The 20,739-nt window shown below is 45.2% G+C and overlaps 1 protein-coding gene across 2 annotated transcripts in view; it reads left to right on the top strand.

Annotated features, from left to right (window-relative positions):
* Positions 1 to 20,739, top strand: part of LOC138525693 (sodium/potassium-transporting ATPase subunit alpha-1-like) — a 245,607-nt gene that overhangs the window by 174,903 nt on the left and 49,965 nt on the right. For both annotated transcript variants that reach the window (XM_069635782.1, XM_069635783.1), the window contains 2 exons: positions 14,262 to 14,437; positions 15,119 to 15,255. In XM_069635782.1, coding sequence (XP_069491883.1) covers positions 14,262 to 14,437; positions 15,119 to 15,255 — 313 coding nt within the window. The remainder of the gene's footprint in view (positions 1 to 14,261; positions 14,438 to 15,118; positions 15,256 to 20,739) is intronic.

Genomic DNA, 20,739 nt, shown 5'->3' with positions numbered 1-20,739 from the left:
GAGAGGGAGTACTTGGTTAGTAACTGCACATAATACCTACATGGAGCTGTGGTGGCCTAAGAGAGAGGGAGTACCTTGTTTAGTAACTGCACAGAATACCTACATGGAGCTGGGTGGCCTCAGGGAAAGGGAGTACTTTGTTAGTAACTGCACAGAATACCTACATGGAGCTGGGTCGCCTCAGAGACGGGGAGTCCTTGGTTAGTAACTACACAGAATACCTACATGGAGCTAGGTGGCCTGGATAAAAGGGACATTGATAAATAGCCATGTAAATGTAACTGGACAGCACTCATAAATGGACCTTTACAGCTTAGATAAGAATGTATTTTTGTGAGTAACAGTGTATCTGTAACTGGATGAAATTCTTCAATGGTTCTAGAAGGCCTGGATGAGAGGGTACACAGTGAGTACTGAAATTATAATTAGACAGCAACCATAGATGAAGTTGGGGAAGACTGGAAGAGAGGGTCATCAGTGGGTTCTGAAGCCATAACTGGTCAGTACTCTTAGATGTTGCCAGGGTGCCTGGGAGATAGATTACTCAGTGAGTACTGAATGTGTGACTGGGCAGTATTCACAGATGGAGCTGGGAGGTGTGGGTGAGAGGAGGATACTTAGTAGGTACTAAGGCAAAACTGGACAATACTCATGGGTGAAGCTGGGAGACCTGGGTGAAAGGTACTTGGTGAGTAATGAACCAGTAAGTGAGTCCTGGGTATGAGGGGCTGAGTACTGAACCAGTAAGTGGACTGTACTCACAGGTGGAACTGGGAGGTTTGGGTGAGAGGATACTCAGTGAATATTGAAGGGTATCTAACTGGACAATATTCATTGGTGGAGCAGGGATGCCTGGATAAGAGGGAAATCAGTAATTACTGAAGGGATAACTGGTCAGTACCCAGAGGTGGAAATGGGTGTCCTGAGTAGGAGTGTTCTCAGTTAGTACTGAAGTGGTAACTGGACAGTACACATAGGTGGAGCTGGGAAGACTGGATGAGAGGGAACTCAGTGAGTACTGAAAGGATAATTGGGCAGGACTCATAGTTGGAGCTTGGGTGGACTGTGTGAGATAGTACTCAGTGAGTACTGAAGGGGGAACTGGAAAGTACTCATAAGTGGAACTGGGAGTCCTGGGCATGAGGGTATTTAGTCTGTATTGAAGCGGCAACTGCACACTACTCATAGGTAGAGCTGGGAAGCCTGGGTGAAAGGCTACACAGGGAATACTGAAGGGCTAACTGGACAGAACTCCTAGATGGAGCTGGGAGGCCTGGGTGAAAGGCTACACAGGGAATAATGAAGGGCTAACTGGACAGAACTCCTAGATGGAGCTGGGAGGCCTGGGTGAAAGGCTACACAGGGAATACTGAAGGGCTAACTGGACAGAACTCCTAGATGGAGCTGGGAGGCCTGGGTGAAAGGCTACACAGGGAATACTGAAGGGCTAACTGGACAGAACTCCTAGATGGAGCTGGGAGGCCTGGGTGAAAGGCTACACAGGGAATACTGAAGGGCTAACTGGACAGAACTCCTAGATGGAGCTGGGAGGCCCTGGTGAGAGGGCGCGTGGTATGGAACATTGGCCACGTGACTCTAAGTGGCCTGCTCAGTGAATAACATTCGGGGTAAGACTTCTTAGAATGTGGAATGAGTACGCAGCAACAAGCTATCAGGCCAGACTGTGCCATCCAAGCAAAAGTTTCAGGCATTACCCACACCATGAGACACATTTGACCTCCACTTCCGTTGCCTTATAAACTGTGAGGAAGTTAACGTAGCACCGCATTATCAGACAAAGCACTTCATCATTATATTCCTGATTTATAACATAACGTCTCATCCAACCTGACCAACCAAGCCACCTCAATGATAGGCCTAGAGTTATTGTCATTTTAACATGAACCAATGTCAAAATAGCCATCACCCCCAAATAAACACCTACCTCTCAACTCAGAACCCAGCCACATGCACACTACTGCACCTTGGAAGAACAGTGATAAATGAATCTACTTAAGAGGGAGCAAAGATGCTGTTGCCTCATAAACTAGAATACCTAAAACAGACTGAGAACTGGAGAGAATGGTAACACATTCCATCTGCAGGAAGATGGCACTGCTTGGGTGGCAGCAAGGGGCATACAGATGCAGTATGCAGGATAAAGTACATGGCTCATTGTTAGGCAGAATGTTCAGTTTCTGTGCTAATTCCCTTTAGCCGGAGAGACTCCAGCACCTATGCTGGACTGGGGCTTTTGTGGAGTATGCTTTCTCCATAGGTTTAATACAGGCATCTGTTATTCACTTTCTGACACCCTCAGTGTAGTGTCACTGGGGAGTCCCTTGGACTTCTCCTTATTCTTTAATGCATTCTCTTGTGTGAACTACAGTCCCAAGAGTAGTAAGATAAAGTGTCTCTTACTTACCTGTTCCTTCGTGGGTTCAGCACACACCACGTTTTTTGTGGGGTGCTGGGAGGTTACATTGTAACTCCTTTTCCCACTCCTCATGTAACTTTTTGTTACAGTGACTAACAAACATAATTGGCTGGTGGCAGTGGATACCTTTTCTTCCTTTTTGTGCAGGTTACTAGCAGGCTGATTTCTCAGCTTCAGCACAGCAGCCATGGGTGACCATTTTCCCAAAATGGCCCATGTCTTCTTTTATTGCCATTTTTGGTTTGTTCTGAGCTCTCCTTCTATCATTTCTTGCAGGATTGGGTCCTTTGTGAGTTTTGCCTTTTGCAGGCTTCACCTCTGAAGCCCGCCCAGGCTCCAGTGTGTCTGGCAAGGCAGGAAGTGAGGGAGGGTCCCGAACCTCCACTGTCCTTTGTTTATAGGTGTGCCTGGCTGAGACCAGTTCTAGCTGAGTGGCTGGCTTTCCTGCAAGACAGCCGACCCCCAGGTGATTGACAGCTCCATGGGAGTGAATGAATGGTTGCCAGCACATAAGGCGAGGAGTGGACCACTGGAACACGGAGCCCGAAGCAAAAGACGAGCAGAGATGCCAGCAGCACCTTCAATAGCTGCAGAAATACCAATGAAGCCCTGCAGCTGTGCTGACCCTGTTTTCATCTCGACAGGGAAGCTCTGCCAAGGAAAACTTCCTCCCTTGGGCTGGTGGACCAACTAGCATCAAGACCCTCTTCATTGTGGGCCAACCTCCGAAGTCCTGCGACTTTCCTGGCTGCAGAACATCAATATCCGGGATACCTGGACCATTTGCGAGTGCATCGTCTTGTGAACAATCGAATCTCGTTGAAACTTTGCAGGCATCTGTGTGGACCTCCAGAGGCAGGAATACTTCACCAAAAGTCCCCTCACCAGAGTTTAGGACTGAGTTATCGAAGGGAATCCAACCAGTGATATTAATTTCTTCTTGGTGCTAAGAAAAAGGCACCAAAACCACAAAGAGATGCTGGAGTGGGCTGAATCCTTTGCTGCCGAGCCCTTCTCTCGAGTGCTGCCGCACAAGCCCACCGAAGGTCCCCCCTTTCGTCACCACAACCAAGGTGCTGGAATCAGGGTCTTAATCGTTGCATCCAGAAGGCGATCAGCTGCATCTTAAACATCGTTCTTCAGGTACTCCGGGGTTTGGGTTACACTTATCTGAGGCCAAATTTGGTGCTCCATTGCTTTGGGAGTGTTGATTTCTTCCATTGAGAGTTGGCCTTAACTTCACTTAGCAGATCTTGCAACCTGTGTGCTTAGAGGAAGGGTCCCCTTGAGCTCCTGTGTTTTCTACAAGAACCACTGACTAGTAACTTAACTTTTCCTCTGAAGATTTTCATCAGAACTGGTGCTTTGCTGGTTTCCCAAAGGTCCATCTTCTTGATCCTACTGGCTTTAGCAATGCTGGTTCCTCCATAAACATTAATTGTGAATACATTTTAGTTAGGAAACAGACTGCCTAAATCCCTCCGGGAGAGTGTACATTGTTACTTAATAGTTGCTAGCTGAGTTCTGTCTAATCTTTTCTTCCCCTAAACTGAATTTTGCAAAGGTGAGACATATAAGTGCTTTTACTGACCTTAACTGAAGTCACTCTGTGTGCTGGATACGAAACGTGTATGAAAAGTTACTCACCTGCATTACTGTTCCTTTTATAATCTTATTCCACTTCTTATTAAATGTTAATGCTAGTTACTACAATTTCGAATTGCTTGTGTGCCTTGTGTATATATAAATAAATACATAATTATTTTAATATAACTTTAACTGAGTAAGTGTTTTCTTGGATCTATGTATGGACTGATTTCTTTGTACTGCTCTACAGCTCACATCACTCCCTCATAAGATAAGCCTGGCTGCTCAGCCACTCTAGCGACTTGTGTAGTACAGGCCTATATCAAGAGTTGGGTCCCTAATACCAAGAGATAAGTCTTGTGAAGTCTAACACCAGTTGTACTTTAGAAACATGTACCTAACACTCATCAGTAGCAGAATCACAGGATGTATCGACTAAAACAAAGATATGCCCAGAAGAAGAAAGCGTTGGCGCACCATTCAGCTCTAGACCCATCAGATGCTTGAGTCAGTTTGAATGAGTGCCAGGATCACTTGCCTTGCTTCATTGTTTTGGACCACGTTGAGACAAGTAAGTTGAGATGTGGGTAGGTTGATATAGAGAGAGCACTATAGAAAAGTGTTGAGTTGATGGGGGCGGTACCTAGTGGGGAGAAGAAGGGAGTCTTTGTATGAGCAGGTAGAGGTAGAGGTGGTGTTGGGAGTTTAGGGGTGGAGGTGGTGTTGGGAGTTTAGGGGTGGAGTGCCCTTCTCAAGTCTATAATCACCTTTCCGGCTTATTATTTTGGAGCTTATTTTTTTGACTGGCCCACATAGAATGGTGGAATTTGCAGGGAGATTGGTTGCCTGCTTAGTTTGTCATCTGTATCAGTGCTGTAAGGCAGGGTGATTTAATCAAGGGAGGCTGGAAAGAGTTTTTAAAGAGTTTTTTTTCGACAATCTGATCTGACTTGTGGCAGGTGCATCTGCTTCATGTTGTGTGGCGGTCATGGAGGGTGGTTCTAAAGGGCTGGCACAGCCATTAGCCTCTAGAAGAGGTGTGCACTGGTGGCCATCAATCACTTATTTCTGGTGAAAGGTTGAGTTAGCAGTAGTTTTAGATGTTCATTAGGTGAAGTCTCTGGGCTTTGAGTTGCTTCAGGCAGTCAGGTTGTGGTGGAGGCACCATCTGAATGTGAGTATTATACATGAGTTGAATTTCCGTGTGACTGTGAAGGCAAAAGCGATCATGTCAGGAATTGTGGGTTGCTGCCTGCACTGTAGGCCTCTGGAATGTCAGTGGTTTCATGTTGGTTTGGCTGGAGGTGCAATAGGTTTCTATGTAGGATGCAGTGGGGATTTGGCGAGATTGAGACATGATTTGTATATGACGGTCAGACCTTCACCTGCCCAACGACCCTGTCTTAAATCAGATTGAAGTAGTTCTCGTACACTACATTGGCTGAGACCACACTGCTATCTGGGGCGAGGCACGGTTCTTTGATGAATAGACAGTCGCAGTGTTGTTGTTGGGTGAGGTCATGTTCATCGTGTTTGCTTCCAACTTCTGACCAGGTGTTGAGGATGCTATATCTTCACCATCACATCACATTTTCATTTAGTGCTGCATAGAAGATTACTCCTGCTTCTAAGTACTGTAGTAATAGGTTTTAGAATTACCGAATTTTAGTGTACTCAGTGTACCTCAGAAGGATGAATGGCTAGCTCAGTCCTACTGGGGATCAATCTTTTGGCCGCAGGTGGGGCACAGATATCTGAAAGTGAGCAACCGTGCCAACAAAGAGGTATGTTTCTGAGTTGTTATTAGTGTTGCATTTTGTTTATGCACACTTACTTTTAATAGGATTGGAAAGGGAGGTATTGCCGCTGTTCACAGTGATTAGGACTGCTTACGACTACCCTAATTTAGTGATACTTGACTGTCAGAATAAGGCAGAGGTTGACTGAAGGGAGAACAAAGGTGACAGAAGTGGGATGTTTTGAGTGAATGGGTTGAGTGTTGTAGCGAGAGGAGTGTTAGTTTAAGCAGAATGAGCTGCGTAGTGATCGGGTGATGTCTAGAGGAAGGGGCTCAGTGTTGGAATCACTGGGATGGGTGGTGGAGTGGTGTGTGGAGTGAGTGTTTGAGAGAGTAGACTGAGTGTGTGAGTGAATGACATAGGCTTTGGAGTCAGTGGAGTGAATGGGGCAGGGCTTCCCTTTAGTGCATTTCAGAGGTGTCGACTAGGTAGCTCTTTTTTTGTTGCTTTATTTAAGTGCATTTGGTTACAGTTCAACCTTTTACACTAATCAAACCAACATAATACATTATCAGGAAAACTCATGACCCACACAATCAATGTTTTAAAAACAAATTAATCATAAAATAAAAAAGAATACATAAAATGTACAAGTGATTCAGAATTGGACAGGATAAATCTGCTTTTATTCCCTACATCATATCTAAAATAATGGTTTCATGTTATAATGTGTATCTTAAAATTCACACGCTAAAATGATCTAATACATGACTCAATCTAAAAAGAACTATATCACAATACATTATAATTTGAATAAAATATATTGTTATTAAAATAAAAAAATCTCTTGTAAGGCTGCTGTCAAATTAAAAGAGCACCACGAGGAGCTTGGAAGTCAAATCACAGAACTTTGTGTTGTAATAATGTAATAGCTCTGAGTGAAACATGATACGCAGCGGAAACCACCAAATAGGAGTCCGCTCCAGAATGTGTCTGATTCATGTGTGGCAACATTCGCATAGGCTCCCAAAAAAGGGCAATGCATAAAGATATGGCCTGCTGTTTCAATTTGCTTTCCCCGTAGCCGACAAAGGCGCTCCTCCAACGGAATCCCCTGCCAAGCACCCCTATTGGTGTGGCCAGGCAGGATATCAAAGCGCAAATACATAACAAAGCGAACCAGGGCAGGCAGTCGCCACTTAATTAGATATTGCTGCAGGCTCTGGCTAAATCCCCCCCCCGATGAGTGTACTGTATATATTTACGCCTTTTCTCTAGGTAGCTATTAAATGGTTAGCTTTGCGCATCCATAATGGACACTCGCTGGACATGACAATCTTCACTTTCCTTCTTGGCGCAGTCGCCGTCTACCACAAAGTTCATCTTTAGCATCAATTTTGGTCAACATTTCTCTTGGTCCTTTAGGAACAATCATGGCTAGCGACTCCCTTATGGTGCCATCTCTATGCTGATGGTGCCAACATCCATTGCACCCTAAAAGCCGATGAAGACCCTAAACCATAATATCCTCACTTTTCCATGATGGTAACACTCATCTTCAATTCCTCACCAATACCTCCTTCAGCGATGCCAATCCATGCCCCACCACTGCATGGAAGAACTTACCTCTTCTCCTACATATTCTAAGCAGCCTCTTAGATTCCCAAAAATGTCAGAACTATTTTAGCTACAAACCAAAGTGAGTATCTCCTCTTGCAAGCCTTACACCCTCCAGATAGTATGATGTTAACACATCCAAGATTTAATTACACTATAAGTATAATACAAAATGAATGGTTTGTGGTTCTATTTGCCATATAAGATGGCTTCAAGAGCTTCTGCTCCGAGGGAGAGGTTACATTTTAACGGCCAATCTAACATGGAATGCTACTTTGAGCTGGCGCGCAGGCGCTGCGCATACACTTGTTGTTTTTAGCTCTTGCTCACTGCTGTAAAATTAGATGGAGTTCAGGGCTGGTGGAGCTTGTGGGTAGGGAGGAGGGAGGAGTGTCATGATTGATGACTGAAGGACAAGCACTAACCTACTCGAGGCCACATCCTGTGGTGCGGAATGAATTCAGCAGCAGCTGCTATAATAACTCCTATCACAAGCAGCAGGACCAAAGCTTCTATTCAGCATGGGGTGGGAGTGGAGCCCAGGAAAGGGGGGGGGGGGACACACAGTATCGACTGAGCGTATGCTAGTAAAGTGTCTGGCAACAAAGGTCCTTTTTCTAGATCTGTCTGTGCTGCTGAGTGTCATAAAAGTATGGCCCGTGACTGTCGTCCTGGACAGAGGCATAAATCCACAGGAATTCTTAACTAGGCGAAAGATTGTGCCACCATTTTTGAAGGTCTCACGTGGCACAGGGTGCTGACAGCAGCCTTGTGCACAATGTGGAGGATTTCATATGATAGGTTATTTATAACGCGCTTAATACCCAGAGGTTTCTAAGCGCGCATCTGGGGATTGAACCTGTGTTGCTCCATGTCTTCTTGCTTCTAAGGCGAGCACGTTGCCCCTGAGCTATCCTCCCGCGTCGATGATCCAGAATAACCTGGATAAATCACGGAGACCCTTTACACACACCAACATCATAGATTCCCCCCTCAGACCAGGGTGATGTTACACAAACAGGTTCATGAAATGAGGGTATGCTTTCATAACTGAGGACTGATTCCACTGAACCCTTGCTCTCCTTCTTTGGGGGTCCACCATTCCCCTGCAGCCCCTTACCCATCACGGCTCCACTGCTACCACCACACCTTACCTTTAACCCCCTGGGTGCATCCCCTATGTACAGTCCTCCGTCTTCCCAGCTAGGTTGGCACTTTATATATCCGATACCTATGGGGTCATTATTACAGACCTACTGGTACCAGAGCCTGATATCCCGGTATTACCGGGATATTATAGGTGCTGGCAAGGGCATTCATTCCCCATTCATGAAGTCCGATAAGACTCCATGGGGGCTGGGGGATTAGTGGAAATACCAGGTGTTTTTTCCCAGTGGGGCCTGATTTACCTGCAGCTCTTGGTTGGAGGTAAATTAGGTAACCGCCACTGTCAAACTTGTAGATTGGCAGTGCAGGAAAAGTAGTGGTACAGGATTTCCCGCCACTTTACCACACTGCCAAACTCATAATGACCCCCTAATAGTGTTTTTCAACCTTCTCAGATTTTCACTTATCGCACCCCAACAACTCAGAAACAATAACTCTTGCAATCCAAGCAAAGAGGTTCATAAATGGAAGTAGGAGAGAGAAAGAGGTTTAATTAAATATTCAGGTGGGCGCACTTAGCACCATGTCACACACTGAGCACTGTGAAGGGTGTGATTTGGCCAGTTTTACCGAATTAGGATGCTAATGCACAAGTGGTAAGGGGGCTACTGCTCGTTTAACATTCCTTAGGCTCCTATTGACCAAAACAGCTCGGAATTATTCAAGGAGCAAAATCGTATTTATATAATAATAATTTGTTATTATACAGCGCTTTCGCCAAAGCTCTGTTTATAGAACATTTATAAACTTTGAATAGAAAATAAAAACACACAAGTGCACGTACAGGTCAAAGCATCTATAAATCCGAGATCGGGGTATATGTCATTAATCTTAGCATTCTGTAGAGCACCTGAACATGTCAGCAGGCAATCCCTGGGTGTGTTAAGTGTACAGAAAACAAATGTGTCATGCTGAAGAAAGTTCGGAACATTCTACGGCAGGAGTATAAACAAATAATTCAACTTAGTAAAAAGGCAAGACTCAGAGGATTAGAATTAGAAGCCAGTTCTTGAAAAAATAATAAATGAATATTCAGACTACCGGAAGGAAAGGACTGCTAGATCTAAGAGACCCAGACAAGGCCTCTTATTCAGTGGAAAGAATGGAGTGCAATTAGACACTAAGACCATCAGCAGCACATTTCTGGGTGTTTCTTTTATGAGAAATGTTGTACCTCCAGGCCGTCAGTACAATGGTAACTCATGAATATGTGGCGAAGTGGCTCACTAATGGGGGGCGAAAGCTCAGGGTAGTTTGTAGATATGATAAATGGAAGATCAAGGCAGTTCCTGGATGCAAGAGGTAGAAGATTACTGTGCCTCATTTATATGAGGGTTGAAGGTCATGATGTCTCCCTTAATAATTATGAGTCACAGTTGCACCTAATGTAATTGTAATTGGTTATTTATAACATGCTTAATACCCAGAGGTTTCTAAGCGCGTACTCGGGGATCGAACCTGTGTTGCTCCATGTCATCTTGCTTCCAAGGCGGGAACGTTCCCCTGAGCTATCCTTCCGAGGCAAATGGTGAGGCACACATACAGTGTTAAGAGTTTTATTTTTGCAGCTTTCCCATTTGTTGCAATGGGACCACCAGCAAATCCGCTGACTATTTTTAGTAAGTGAAGTATTTTTCAGCCTCACTCAGTAATGGCACTCATTTTGTTTTGGGGGCGTTGGTTATGCCTTAAGGTTACAAATGCAGGGGAACCTTCTTCAACCATTAAGGGGGTAATTCATGGATTATTTGTGCCGAAAAGAACGGGATTTGTGCACCATTCTGCCCGCAAATCCCTGTTTAACAAATGGGGATTTGCAAGCAGAATGGCGCACAAATCCCGTTTTTTTCGGCGCAAATAATCCATGAATTACCCCCTAAGTGTTCTGTGTAACACGACTAGCTTCCTTAAGGGTAGTAGTGCAAGGGTACCCTGCCCGCTTTCTATTTAAGTGCATTTTTCACTAAGGTAGTGCAGCACAGACAGGTAGATGGAAGTGAGGGTGGAAGTGATACCTGTTTTTACATTGTAGGTGCGATCCTGTGAATTGTAATCCCATTTGTACCACATGGCATTCTTTTTTCCAATATGGTGGTCAAATGGCTAGTCTTGTTGATCATGGTCTTTCTTTGTTTGCTGGCTTTTTTGGCTATCTTCCTTGCTCGCAGGGTAGGAAATGGGCATACATTGTCGTGCTCTTTGGTGGGAAGTGGCGAGGGGTGTTTGGAACTGGTTTGGAATGGGTAATGGGTTGCAGACACCCCAGTACACATCCTTTCCAGAGCGATGTCTCCGGTGTATCTGAATCGGCTATGCATTATTTGATAGCCACTCAGTGATTGAATTTTTAAGGTCCTCCCAATGTGTGGGCTGACCTCCACCCAGCTCTGTGCAAATCAGGAGAGGATCTGGAGCAATCTGAGGGTCGATCATTGGAACCTGGAATCTATACCCTGAGAGGCCACCAAAGGAGCCTGGAAGCGAGTTCTGCAACAAATGTTGCCAGTGCCTACTCCCGTACAATGAGGCACTGTCCTCTTCTCTCCATGGAAGGCTTTTTAAGGTGTCTCATGAACTTGTGGACACAACCAGTTGACATTCTTGCATCTCGCTAGATGTCCTACTGGCACTCATGGAAGCTGTGGACCTGTAGCTGGCCTGCATCATCGGGATTCAGGAATCCTCTGTGCCTTTCATATTGTGGAGCCTCCAGTGCTGTTTAACTAGCTGTGCTGCCTCGTCAAGGGACTCTGACTTCGGTCTCTTCTGCTGCTCTCCACTAGGTAGAGGGGCCTTGTTGGAGCTGGCATCTTTCGCCCTTCTTCACCATTGCCTGCGGACCATAGCTGGGTAACCAAGACTGCTTATCCAGGCTGCTGCAGTGTCACGGTTCCTCCTCATTATGAGTGCTAAAGCAGAGGTCAATTTATCATTGGAAGTCTGAGGCCCAGCTCCTATTGGTATCCAAAACCGGGAGGTCTGAAGTGGACACCGTAATCAACTACTCGCCTGGGCCAATCCTGACACTGAAACATACCTCTCCACCCATGACCCCTTTCCCGCATTACTGCAATCATCGGTGAGCACAGTCGTCGACAATGGCCTAGGCTTACCAGGAGTTTCAATACTTGTCATCTGCGCCCGAATATAGTTGAATCTCTCTGGTACGCGTTAGAAATTTTCAAAATCAAAATGAAATCATTGACCTTCTTGGTCAGAGCTCGAGGTCTTGATTGCATACTTCTTTAATTTCTCCCCTGAGCCCCATAATATCCAATAGGGCATACAGTCCTCTCTTGCACCCACCTTTAGTGGTGGAAACTGCATACAAAAGTCTCATCTGGGGTCCCCCTCAATTTCCAGGGTAGGTGGTGGCCTTCTACTTCCAAGGAAAACCTGTAAGTACCATCTTACACATTGTGTCACTATAACCACACTTGACTATTGTATTGAGCCTATTAAACCCTCCTGGAGAACTTTCACAAAACATCTAAGCTCCCTTTAACTGCACCAAATCAATTACTTATCTGAGACTGTGGATGGAGAATGTTCCTCCAGATAGGGTTGGCCTTCTTGAGATAGTTTTGCACTGTTTCTGTTTTGATGTCCCTTATAAATGAATGAGGCTTATGACATAACCTAACATCTTTTCTCCACAGTGTATCCCATGTGACAGTGTATTGTGCGCATATGTGTTTTTGGTCTGAAGTGAACTAGGTGTTCCGATTGGATATCAATGCTGTGTTGTGTGTGTATAGCATTGATTCTACTTACTGTGCAGTTTTTCGAACTTGAAACTCTCTTGTTCTACTTATAATAAACTAGTGTGAAAGCCCAAAGTGCGTGAGGAGAGACATTTTCAGCCTTACATATTTCGAAGGCAACACCTCCCTCTAGCGTTGACAACAGGCGAAGCGGGCAGTCTCTACTACGCATGACTGCATCAGACACACATACATCTGGCCTTTTATTATATTGTATGATAAATATTCTTTTGATACTTTCCTGTGTGCACAATCTATGTCTTGATGACCATTGAGTATGGGATCTGTACTTTACACCGGTCTCCTGTCCTCCACATTCCAAGCCTTGCTGCTTAGTCACATTACAAGTAGGAAGTTTGGTATAACTTGGTGGAAGCCCTGCAGATCCACTGAGGTTGGTCTCTCAGAGCCCTGTGCCAACGGTGGCTCTGAAAAAACTCTCCTAACACATGGTTCAAAGTATGCAAGTAAATGAGTGTGGGCTTTAAAAAAAAGATTGACACTAAAGTTTTAAGAAGTATTACCTCTGCATCCTTCCCTTCACCACCAGAAGCATGACCCACTTTAACAGAAGGAGGGGATGATTGGCTGTGAACCCTGTCTTTCTCAATGGGGAATGTTTGAGGATATGGCACTCGTACACCCTCTGCTTTCCTGCAGGTTTTGCCACTCCTCGCTCATACTCTTCCCTCTCTCCTGCAGGTTTCTGCTACCTCGCTCACACTCACTCTTTTGCAGTTTTCACTGCTCCGTGCTTGCACCCTACTCTCTCCTGCAGGTTACACTGCCACGCGTTCACCCTCTGCTGTCCTGCAGGTTTTGCTACCACTCACTCACACTTTACCCTCTCTCCAGCAGGGTTTTGTCACCTTACTCAAACTCTAATGTCTTTTGCAGGTTTGTTCACCGTTCACTCATGATACACTCTCCTACAGGCTTTGGCTACCTCGCTCACACTCTCTCATCTACTGATTTTGCCACTTCTCCCTCAGACTCACTCAGACTCTACCTTCTCTCCTGCAGGCTTTGACTACCTCGCCCACACTCTCTCCTAATGATGTTGCCACTTCTCGCTCAGACTCAACCCTCTCTTCTGCAGGCTTTGGCTATCTGGCTCACACTCTCTCTCTTACTGATTTTGCCACTTCTCGCTCATACTCTACCCTCTCTCCTACATGCTTTGGCTACCTCGCTCACACTCTTTCCTACTGATTTTGCCACTTCTCGCTCAGACTCTACCCTCTTTCCTGCGGGCTTCGGCTACCTCGCCCACACTCTCTCGCCTACTGATTTTGCCACTTCTCGCTTAGACTCTACCCTCTCTCCTACAGGCTTTGGCTACCTCGCTCACACTCTTTCCTACTGATTTTGCCACTTCTCGCTCAGACTCTACCCTCTTTCCTGCGGGATTCGGCTACCTCGCCCACACTCTCTCGCCTACTGATTTTGCCACTTCTCGCTTAGACTCTACTCTCTCTCCTACAGGCTTTGGCTACCTCGCTCACACTCTCTCCTACTGATTTTGCTACTTCTCGCTCAGACTCTACCCTCTCTCCTGCAGGCTTTGGCTACCTTGCTCACACTCTCTCCTACTGATTTTGCTACTTCTCGCTCAGACTCTACCCTCTCTCCTGCAGGCTTTGGCTACCTTGCTCACACTCTATCCTACTGATTTTGCCACTTCTCGCTCAGACTCTACCCTCTCTCCTGCAGGCTTTGGCTACCTCGCTCACACTCTCTCTCTTACTGATTTTGCCACTTCTCGCTCATACTCTTCACTCTCTCCTGCAGGTTTCTGCCACCTCAACCACACTGTGCTCTTTCTCCTGTGAGTTTCACAGCCCCTCGCTCACAGTCTACTCTCCTGCAGGTTTCACCACCCCTTGTTCATGCGCTGCTCTCCTGCAGGTTTTGCAACCTATCGCTCATACGCTACCATCTCTCCTGCAGGTTTCTGCCACCTCGCGTTGCCCGATGAGCAATTCCCCGAGGATTTCCAGTTTGACTCCGATGAGGTGAACTTCCCCACAGAGAACCTCTGCTTCGTGGGACTCATGTCCATGATCGACCCCCCACGAGCTGCTGTCCCTGATGCCGTAGGAAAGTGCCGCAGTGCTGGAATTAAGGTATGTACTCTGCACCCTCGCATGGCGGATGAGCTGCTACGTTGCCTGCCTGAGAAGGTTTGAAGGCTGCGTATAAGGGGGCAGTGATTATCTGATGGCTGCTGTACAAATGTACATATATCTCAGAGGGGTGTAGCGGGCACATTACTATGTTTCGTAGGAATGAAGAAGCGATTTGGAATGCAGCGGAAGCACATGATATCTCGAATAATGGTTGTGGCATTTACCTTGTACCGCCATTCATCTCTTCATCTGGGGAGTTGGGCCTGGCCGTCACGGGGGCAGCAGGAGCGTCCTGGTGCAGTTCAAGTGAAGGCACCTGTTGAGTATAGCAGGGTGTTGGAATCACCTGAGTGATGGATGCCTTGAGATAGAGGCCTATATAGGGATGTAACGTGGGGGCGACAAAGAGAAGCTATCACGCGGGTGTTGATGGATTTCTGAGGGCGGGTGGTCAGGGGGGCAGTTGGATAGGTCATGGTTCAGACACTTTGATGATGCCTCTGATGGAGGACCATTGTTCTGCCCGTGGGCTATTGGGGCACATGTGAAGGCAAAGAGTAGAAGGCCTCAGGATAGATAGTGTGGGGGAGACGTAGTAATGCGCGCCGGCAGCTGAAGAGAAGGCGGGATGGGGTGTTCACATCACACAGACTTACATGAGGTGCCTTCCTGTTCCAGGTCATCATGGTGACTGGCGATCACCCCATCACCGCCAAGGCTATTGCCAAGGGCGTAGGAATCATCTCTGAAGGGACGGAAACAGTGGAGGACATTGCCGCTCGCCTCAACATCCCCGTCAATCAAGTGAACCCCAGGTAAGGGTTGCTGGAAATTCAGCCTGGGCTTGCTTCACTGCACACCAGCTATACACCCAAAGGCCTCTGGCAAACATGTGCTATTCGGTCTAGTCCAGTACCGGTAAACTATTTCATAGAGTACGTAAGAGATGGTGTTTGGGATTTTAATCATCTCCCATGGACATATTCAGACAAAAATTACTTACTTTATCCCAGTAAGTCACTGAGGCGATAATCATGCAGTCCTGGGCTGCACTCACTGATAAGGGCCTGCAGCCCCAGTCAACAGGCTAGAGTGAAGCGAGTGCCTTTAATGAGGGCTAAGACCCGTATTCACCCAGCATAGCTATCATTGGTAGTGATTATTTCCATTATCATCCTGGCATAAAGTCCAGGGACTAAAGGGCAGTGCTTATTTTTGCCAAAAGAAACGCTCAAATCGAGAGCATGAGTTGTTTCTCATGGCATAAAGAAAAAGCTACAAGGAACGTCGCTGCCATAGAGATGACAAAGGGATCTTGCTGAGTCTCTTCTTCATTTCCATAGCAGAGACGCAAGACAGAACGCCGAGAGTGAAGTGTAATAGAGGAGCGCTGGGGGGGAGGGGACAGGAGGCTGTCGGGAGGCCAACAGGAGGAGCAAAGGGGAGGCAGAGACAGTAGACCCATGAGCGGTGCAGCACAATCTTCTAAAAAGAGGCCCAGCCTATGTATTTTTACCAGGATGGACCTCACACTTGATTATTTATTTGTGAAACATCACTCAGAAGTAGTTGAGGTCATTAGTGCTCTGTGGCCTTTCTAGAGAACAGGATTATGGAAAAGCTCACCATAATATTGAAAAGACAGAAATCCTGGTCCTTTAAATACTGAGGCCAGTGATGAAGAGAGATTTTCCCTCTCTCGCTCTCTCTCTCTGATTTCTGCTCTGCACTCAAAGATCTTCCTCAATATGTGGATTGTCAAGAAGAATGGTAATAGTTCATGTGAAATGAGTCCTCCAAGGGCTGATGCAGGGCCTTATTTAAATAAGATGTGAAGCACTATACAAGCAACCAACATAACATAAAACTATGTTGTCTCATTCCCTCAGTTTCACCCTCTCTCCCTACTTCTCCCTCTTTCCTTTTTACCCATAGTGCTTTGCGATGGCAGACAACGATGTGAAGTGATAAACAAGCAGCCATCATAACATATCATGTCTATTTTCTCAGAATGGATTTAGCTCTTTCATTCAAAATCTTTTATGAGCGATATGTTAAACATGGCTATGTGTTTCCCACAGAGCAAAGATGGAATAAATCAGGAGGCATTTCTTTGATAATTTCTTCTATCTCGTAGAGATGACCCCCCTCCCCTTATCTCCTGTGCTGGGGAAAAACCTTCAGCTAATGACAGTGTCTTCAAAGGTAGTTTAGTACCCCAAAAAGGAGCTCCTCCCAAGTTGTCAAGTATTTCTTTAGTGTTTATTGAATACGTAAAGTTCCCGTCTGGATCTAGAACACTACAAAGAAGAGCTGGGTGTGCACGAGAAGACCCATTTTGCAAAAGAATTCCAAGTGAGTCTCAAAATACCATTTCATTTTCTATTGATGTATTTTTATGGCGACATTTAGCTATTGATAAGTACTCTGGGCCTCATTACAAGTTTGGAAGTATTCCATTGTTAAATCTGTTTCACCACTTGCTCCAGCGGAATTACCGCCAGATTGCAAGCGGTGGCATTTGTATTTTGTAGTTATAACGCACACCTGGCAGAATAAACTGCATTTGGGCGCTGATCATACATTAACAAGCATACGACATGTGGAATTATGCCGATTAAATCATTGGAATAGGTGGGGTTTTAAAGCTTTGCGAAATAAGAATAGGGAGGTAATGTTTATCAGTCCCATGGGCTGAGAGTTCCGCAATCGTGGTCCATAAACAGAAAGGCATCTCTCCCCTTTTTGAACATAGCGGAATGAATTTGTTATCCGCGGTTCTGAGTGATCTCGAGGGGCTGAAGGGGACAATCTTGTTTGCGAGATATGAGGAGGGGGCGGAGGGAGGGTAGCCCGCCAATATAGAGAAATCCAATATTTTAACACTGAAGTAAATTTTGAAACATCATCCTGACCGCCGCATTTTGAACCACCTGCAGTCTTTGCAGTCGGTATTTAGGAATGCCTATTAACTTGGCATTAGCATAGTCCAGTTTTGAGTTGACCGGAGATCCTACAACTATTGGGATATCAGCAGAGTCCAGGAATGGAAGAGCCGACCGAAGCAGTTGAAGAGAATAATATAGTGGTTGAATGGTGGTACTAATTTGATGGTTACAGCCTAGATCAGACTGCCAATAGCAAACCAGGTTCTTAGCCCTATTTATTTATTTGCATTTTTAAAGCGCTCACACAGCCCGGGGGCATCAAAGCGCTGTTACAGGAATATGTCTTTGTTGCGTATTTATAACGTGCTTAATACCCAAAGGTTTCTAAGCGCTGACCCATGGATTGAACCTGTGTTGCTTCTTGTCATCTTGTTTCAAAGGTGAGCACATTGCCGTTAAGCTGTCCTCCTGGGACAACCTAGAGGCGTAAATCCAGGGTACGCCAAACAAATGCGCAGATGGAGGTACTGCCTCAGTTTTTTAATAGGTCTTTTGAACCTAACAGTATCATTTCTGTTTTCTTTTCTTTATTTTTTTTTTTTATTTTTATTCTGTTTGCAAAAGAAAACCTTTAAAAAAAAAAGAAAAGAACAATTACAGTTACATTGCTTCATACGAACCCACACCACTTGTCGATGGTGTACATCTCAAGAGTTCCTTATGGGTGTGGAATTCGGTTCAGCCAAGTGAAGTTTTAGGTCCTTCAGAAACAGAATCAGACTAAACAAGACTTTGCGGTCACTGTCGTCAAACATGGCTTTCCACCAATCATTGGCTGAATAGGTTTGACGAGCCTCGAAAAGAGGTCCAAACAGTTTTGTTCGTAGTGAAAGTAATTTCTATTTTTGTGGCACTGAGTTGGAGACGGTTCAGGGTCATCCGTTGTGCAATCTCATTGGTGCATTCAATGACATTTACCAATGGCACACTGGGGTCTTGAATCCGTGGGTATAGCTGAGTATCATCTGGATATGCGTGATGTGAGAGATTGAATTTTGAGATGATTTTCATCAGGGCTGCATATAGATAATAACACAGATTGGGGACAAGGCTTGTCCCTGTGGGACACCATAGTGTACATTAGTTTCTGTAGAAGTGACATTTCCTAGCTTGACACTTTGCCGACGGACCGTCAAGAAGGAATGAAACTAGGGCAATGCTTTATTCGACACTCGTTCCACTTTTGAGTGTCTAGACAGCAGAATATCAGGATTTACTGTGTCGGACGCTGCAGCGAGGTCTAACATAACCAGCAATGTTAATGCCCCCTGATTGTTCTTCAGCAGATCGTCCCACATAGCAGTCAATGCTGTCTCGGTCCCCTGCCATCGATAGGTGTCTAGGATTTGGTGTTTGTCTAGATGGGCCTGTAGCTGAGAAGCTACTGCTTTCTCTACCAGCTTCGCTGGCCCAGAAAGACCAGCCACTGGCCGATAATTCTACAATATTTCAGTATCGAGGGATGGTTTTCTCAGTAGGTCTGTTAGGGCGGTGTTTTTTAGCTCTAGAGGGACAATCCCCTCTTTCAGAGAGAAATTGCAATGAAATCCTTTAGAGGAAGGGCATTAGTCTTAACGGCATAAGCAGGAAATCCATTGAACGTATGTATAGTGCGTTTGATATTCTGGAGATGCTTCACAATAGTATCAGGGTCAATGTGGGCCTATTTCTTCAGGTTTCTCAATCAAGATAGATGCTTTTTTGAGCACAATCTTGCCGAATGGCTTCTATCTTTCGTTTAAAAAAGACATTAAGGTCATGGGTTGAGAAAATTCAACATTAAAGAAAGTTCACACGGTCTGTTTAAAGCAGTCGCAATATTATGTAACATGGCTTTCTTGTAGATCTTTAGATCTAGATTTGCAAGATCTTTAACTTTGGCATCTCACTGTTTTCTCAATGGTTTCTGCTTTTGTCTGTAATTTGTTTGTAGTCTTTTTGAGAACAGGAGTGAAACAGGCATTTTTATTTAGATGTTCAAGTTTTTTAGCCCCAATAGTCTGGCACATTTCTTCCAGTTTTCTAAAACCAGTGGCAAAAACTCTTCGTCCCGTAAGCCATCAGTTTCGGTAGTCAGGGCCATAGTAACCTTATCTCCTGATATTTTAGCAAGATCTCTTCTGAAACGCCGCCAAAGACCCACTTTGGCTGGTGCTTTCTCTTGGTTAAGCTGTGCCATCTTGGCAATGCCCAGGGATCATGATCTAATAAAATGATCAGCCCATGATACCAATATTGTATCGAGCATGACAAGCCCAGGTCCTCTCACTGCCAAGCTATCGAGGCAATGCCTCATCTTATGTAAAGGGGAGGGCGTCAATAGTGTAAGATCATGACTCTGAAAAACCTCTGATAGTTTAGAAACTGGAATATTGCTCTGTGCTTCTAACCATATACTAAAGTCACCTGCACCTACGTCTGTGGCTCAGTGAACTAATACATCCACTACAGGGACCTGTGTTTGACCTCATGGTCACAGGTTCGAATCCCTGCAGGTCTGCTCAGCCCTTCATCCTTCTGAGGTCGATAAAATGAGTACCATTAAGTTGGGTAACAATAAACTTCTGTTATTAGTGCCAATTGCGTGGACTCGATGTCGATAACATAGTACCATGTTGAAGACTAAATTGGGTAAAAGAACAATGTTTCTGAATCCAATCTGTGAACCATTGTCCCATATTAGGTCAAAATTAGAAATAGTCCAATATGACTTATATATAGTTGCAATTCACCCACCTTTTTGGGAAGACCGATTCAACCATTTAATAGTATAGGTAGTCGCCACAAGATTGTGAAACCTCAAAAAAGAACTGTGTGTGAATCAGGTTTCTGTAATATATAAAACGTCTACATTTTGTTCCTGAATTGGGTCGTAAAGAGCCTCGCGTTGGATATTGCCGACCTAGCATTAATCAGGGCCATAAGCACATGATATGAAAGGTTATTTATAACGCGCTTAATACCCAGAGGTTTCTAAGCACGGACCCGGGGATCGAAACTGTGGGGCTCTGTGTCATCTTGCTTCCAAGGCGAGCACGTTGCAGCTGAGCTATCATCCCAAGACGTTGTCGTTTATTATCATCTGTAATGCGTGCTGTACTTGTTTGTGAGTCACTTTGAATTTTATTTTGCCTAATTGAATTCAATGTTCTGAGACTGATGGAACCTAGCTGAGGTCCAAATGGTGGCAGCCGCTCTTTAGTGTAGGTCATGATATCAGAACCAAAGACCCGCACACTCCATATAATCGATTCACCTCTAAGAGATGATATAACGCTCTATTGCCAGTGTGAGCACCAGCTGCTGATTTCGGAGATCATTCTTGAGACCATTCGTTTAGGACATCATATC

The sequence above is a fragment of the Ambystoma mexicanum genome, chromosome 7p, assembly GCF_040938575.1.
Source record: "Ambystoma mexicanum isolate Mex_15411 chromosome 7p, UKY_AmexF1_1, whole genome shotgun sequence".
In the NCBI taxonomy this organism is placed as follows: Eukaryota; Metazoa; Chordata; class Amphibia; order Caudata; family Ambystomatidae; genus Ambystoma; species Ambystoma mexicanum.
Note: the sequence above shows the minus strand (reverse complement) of the source record. Positions and strands in the feature narration are given on the sequence as shown.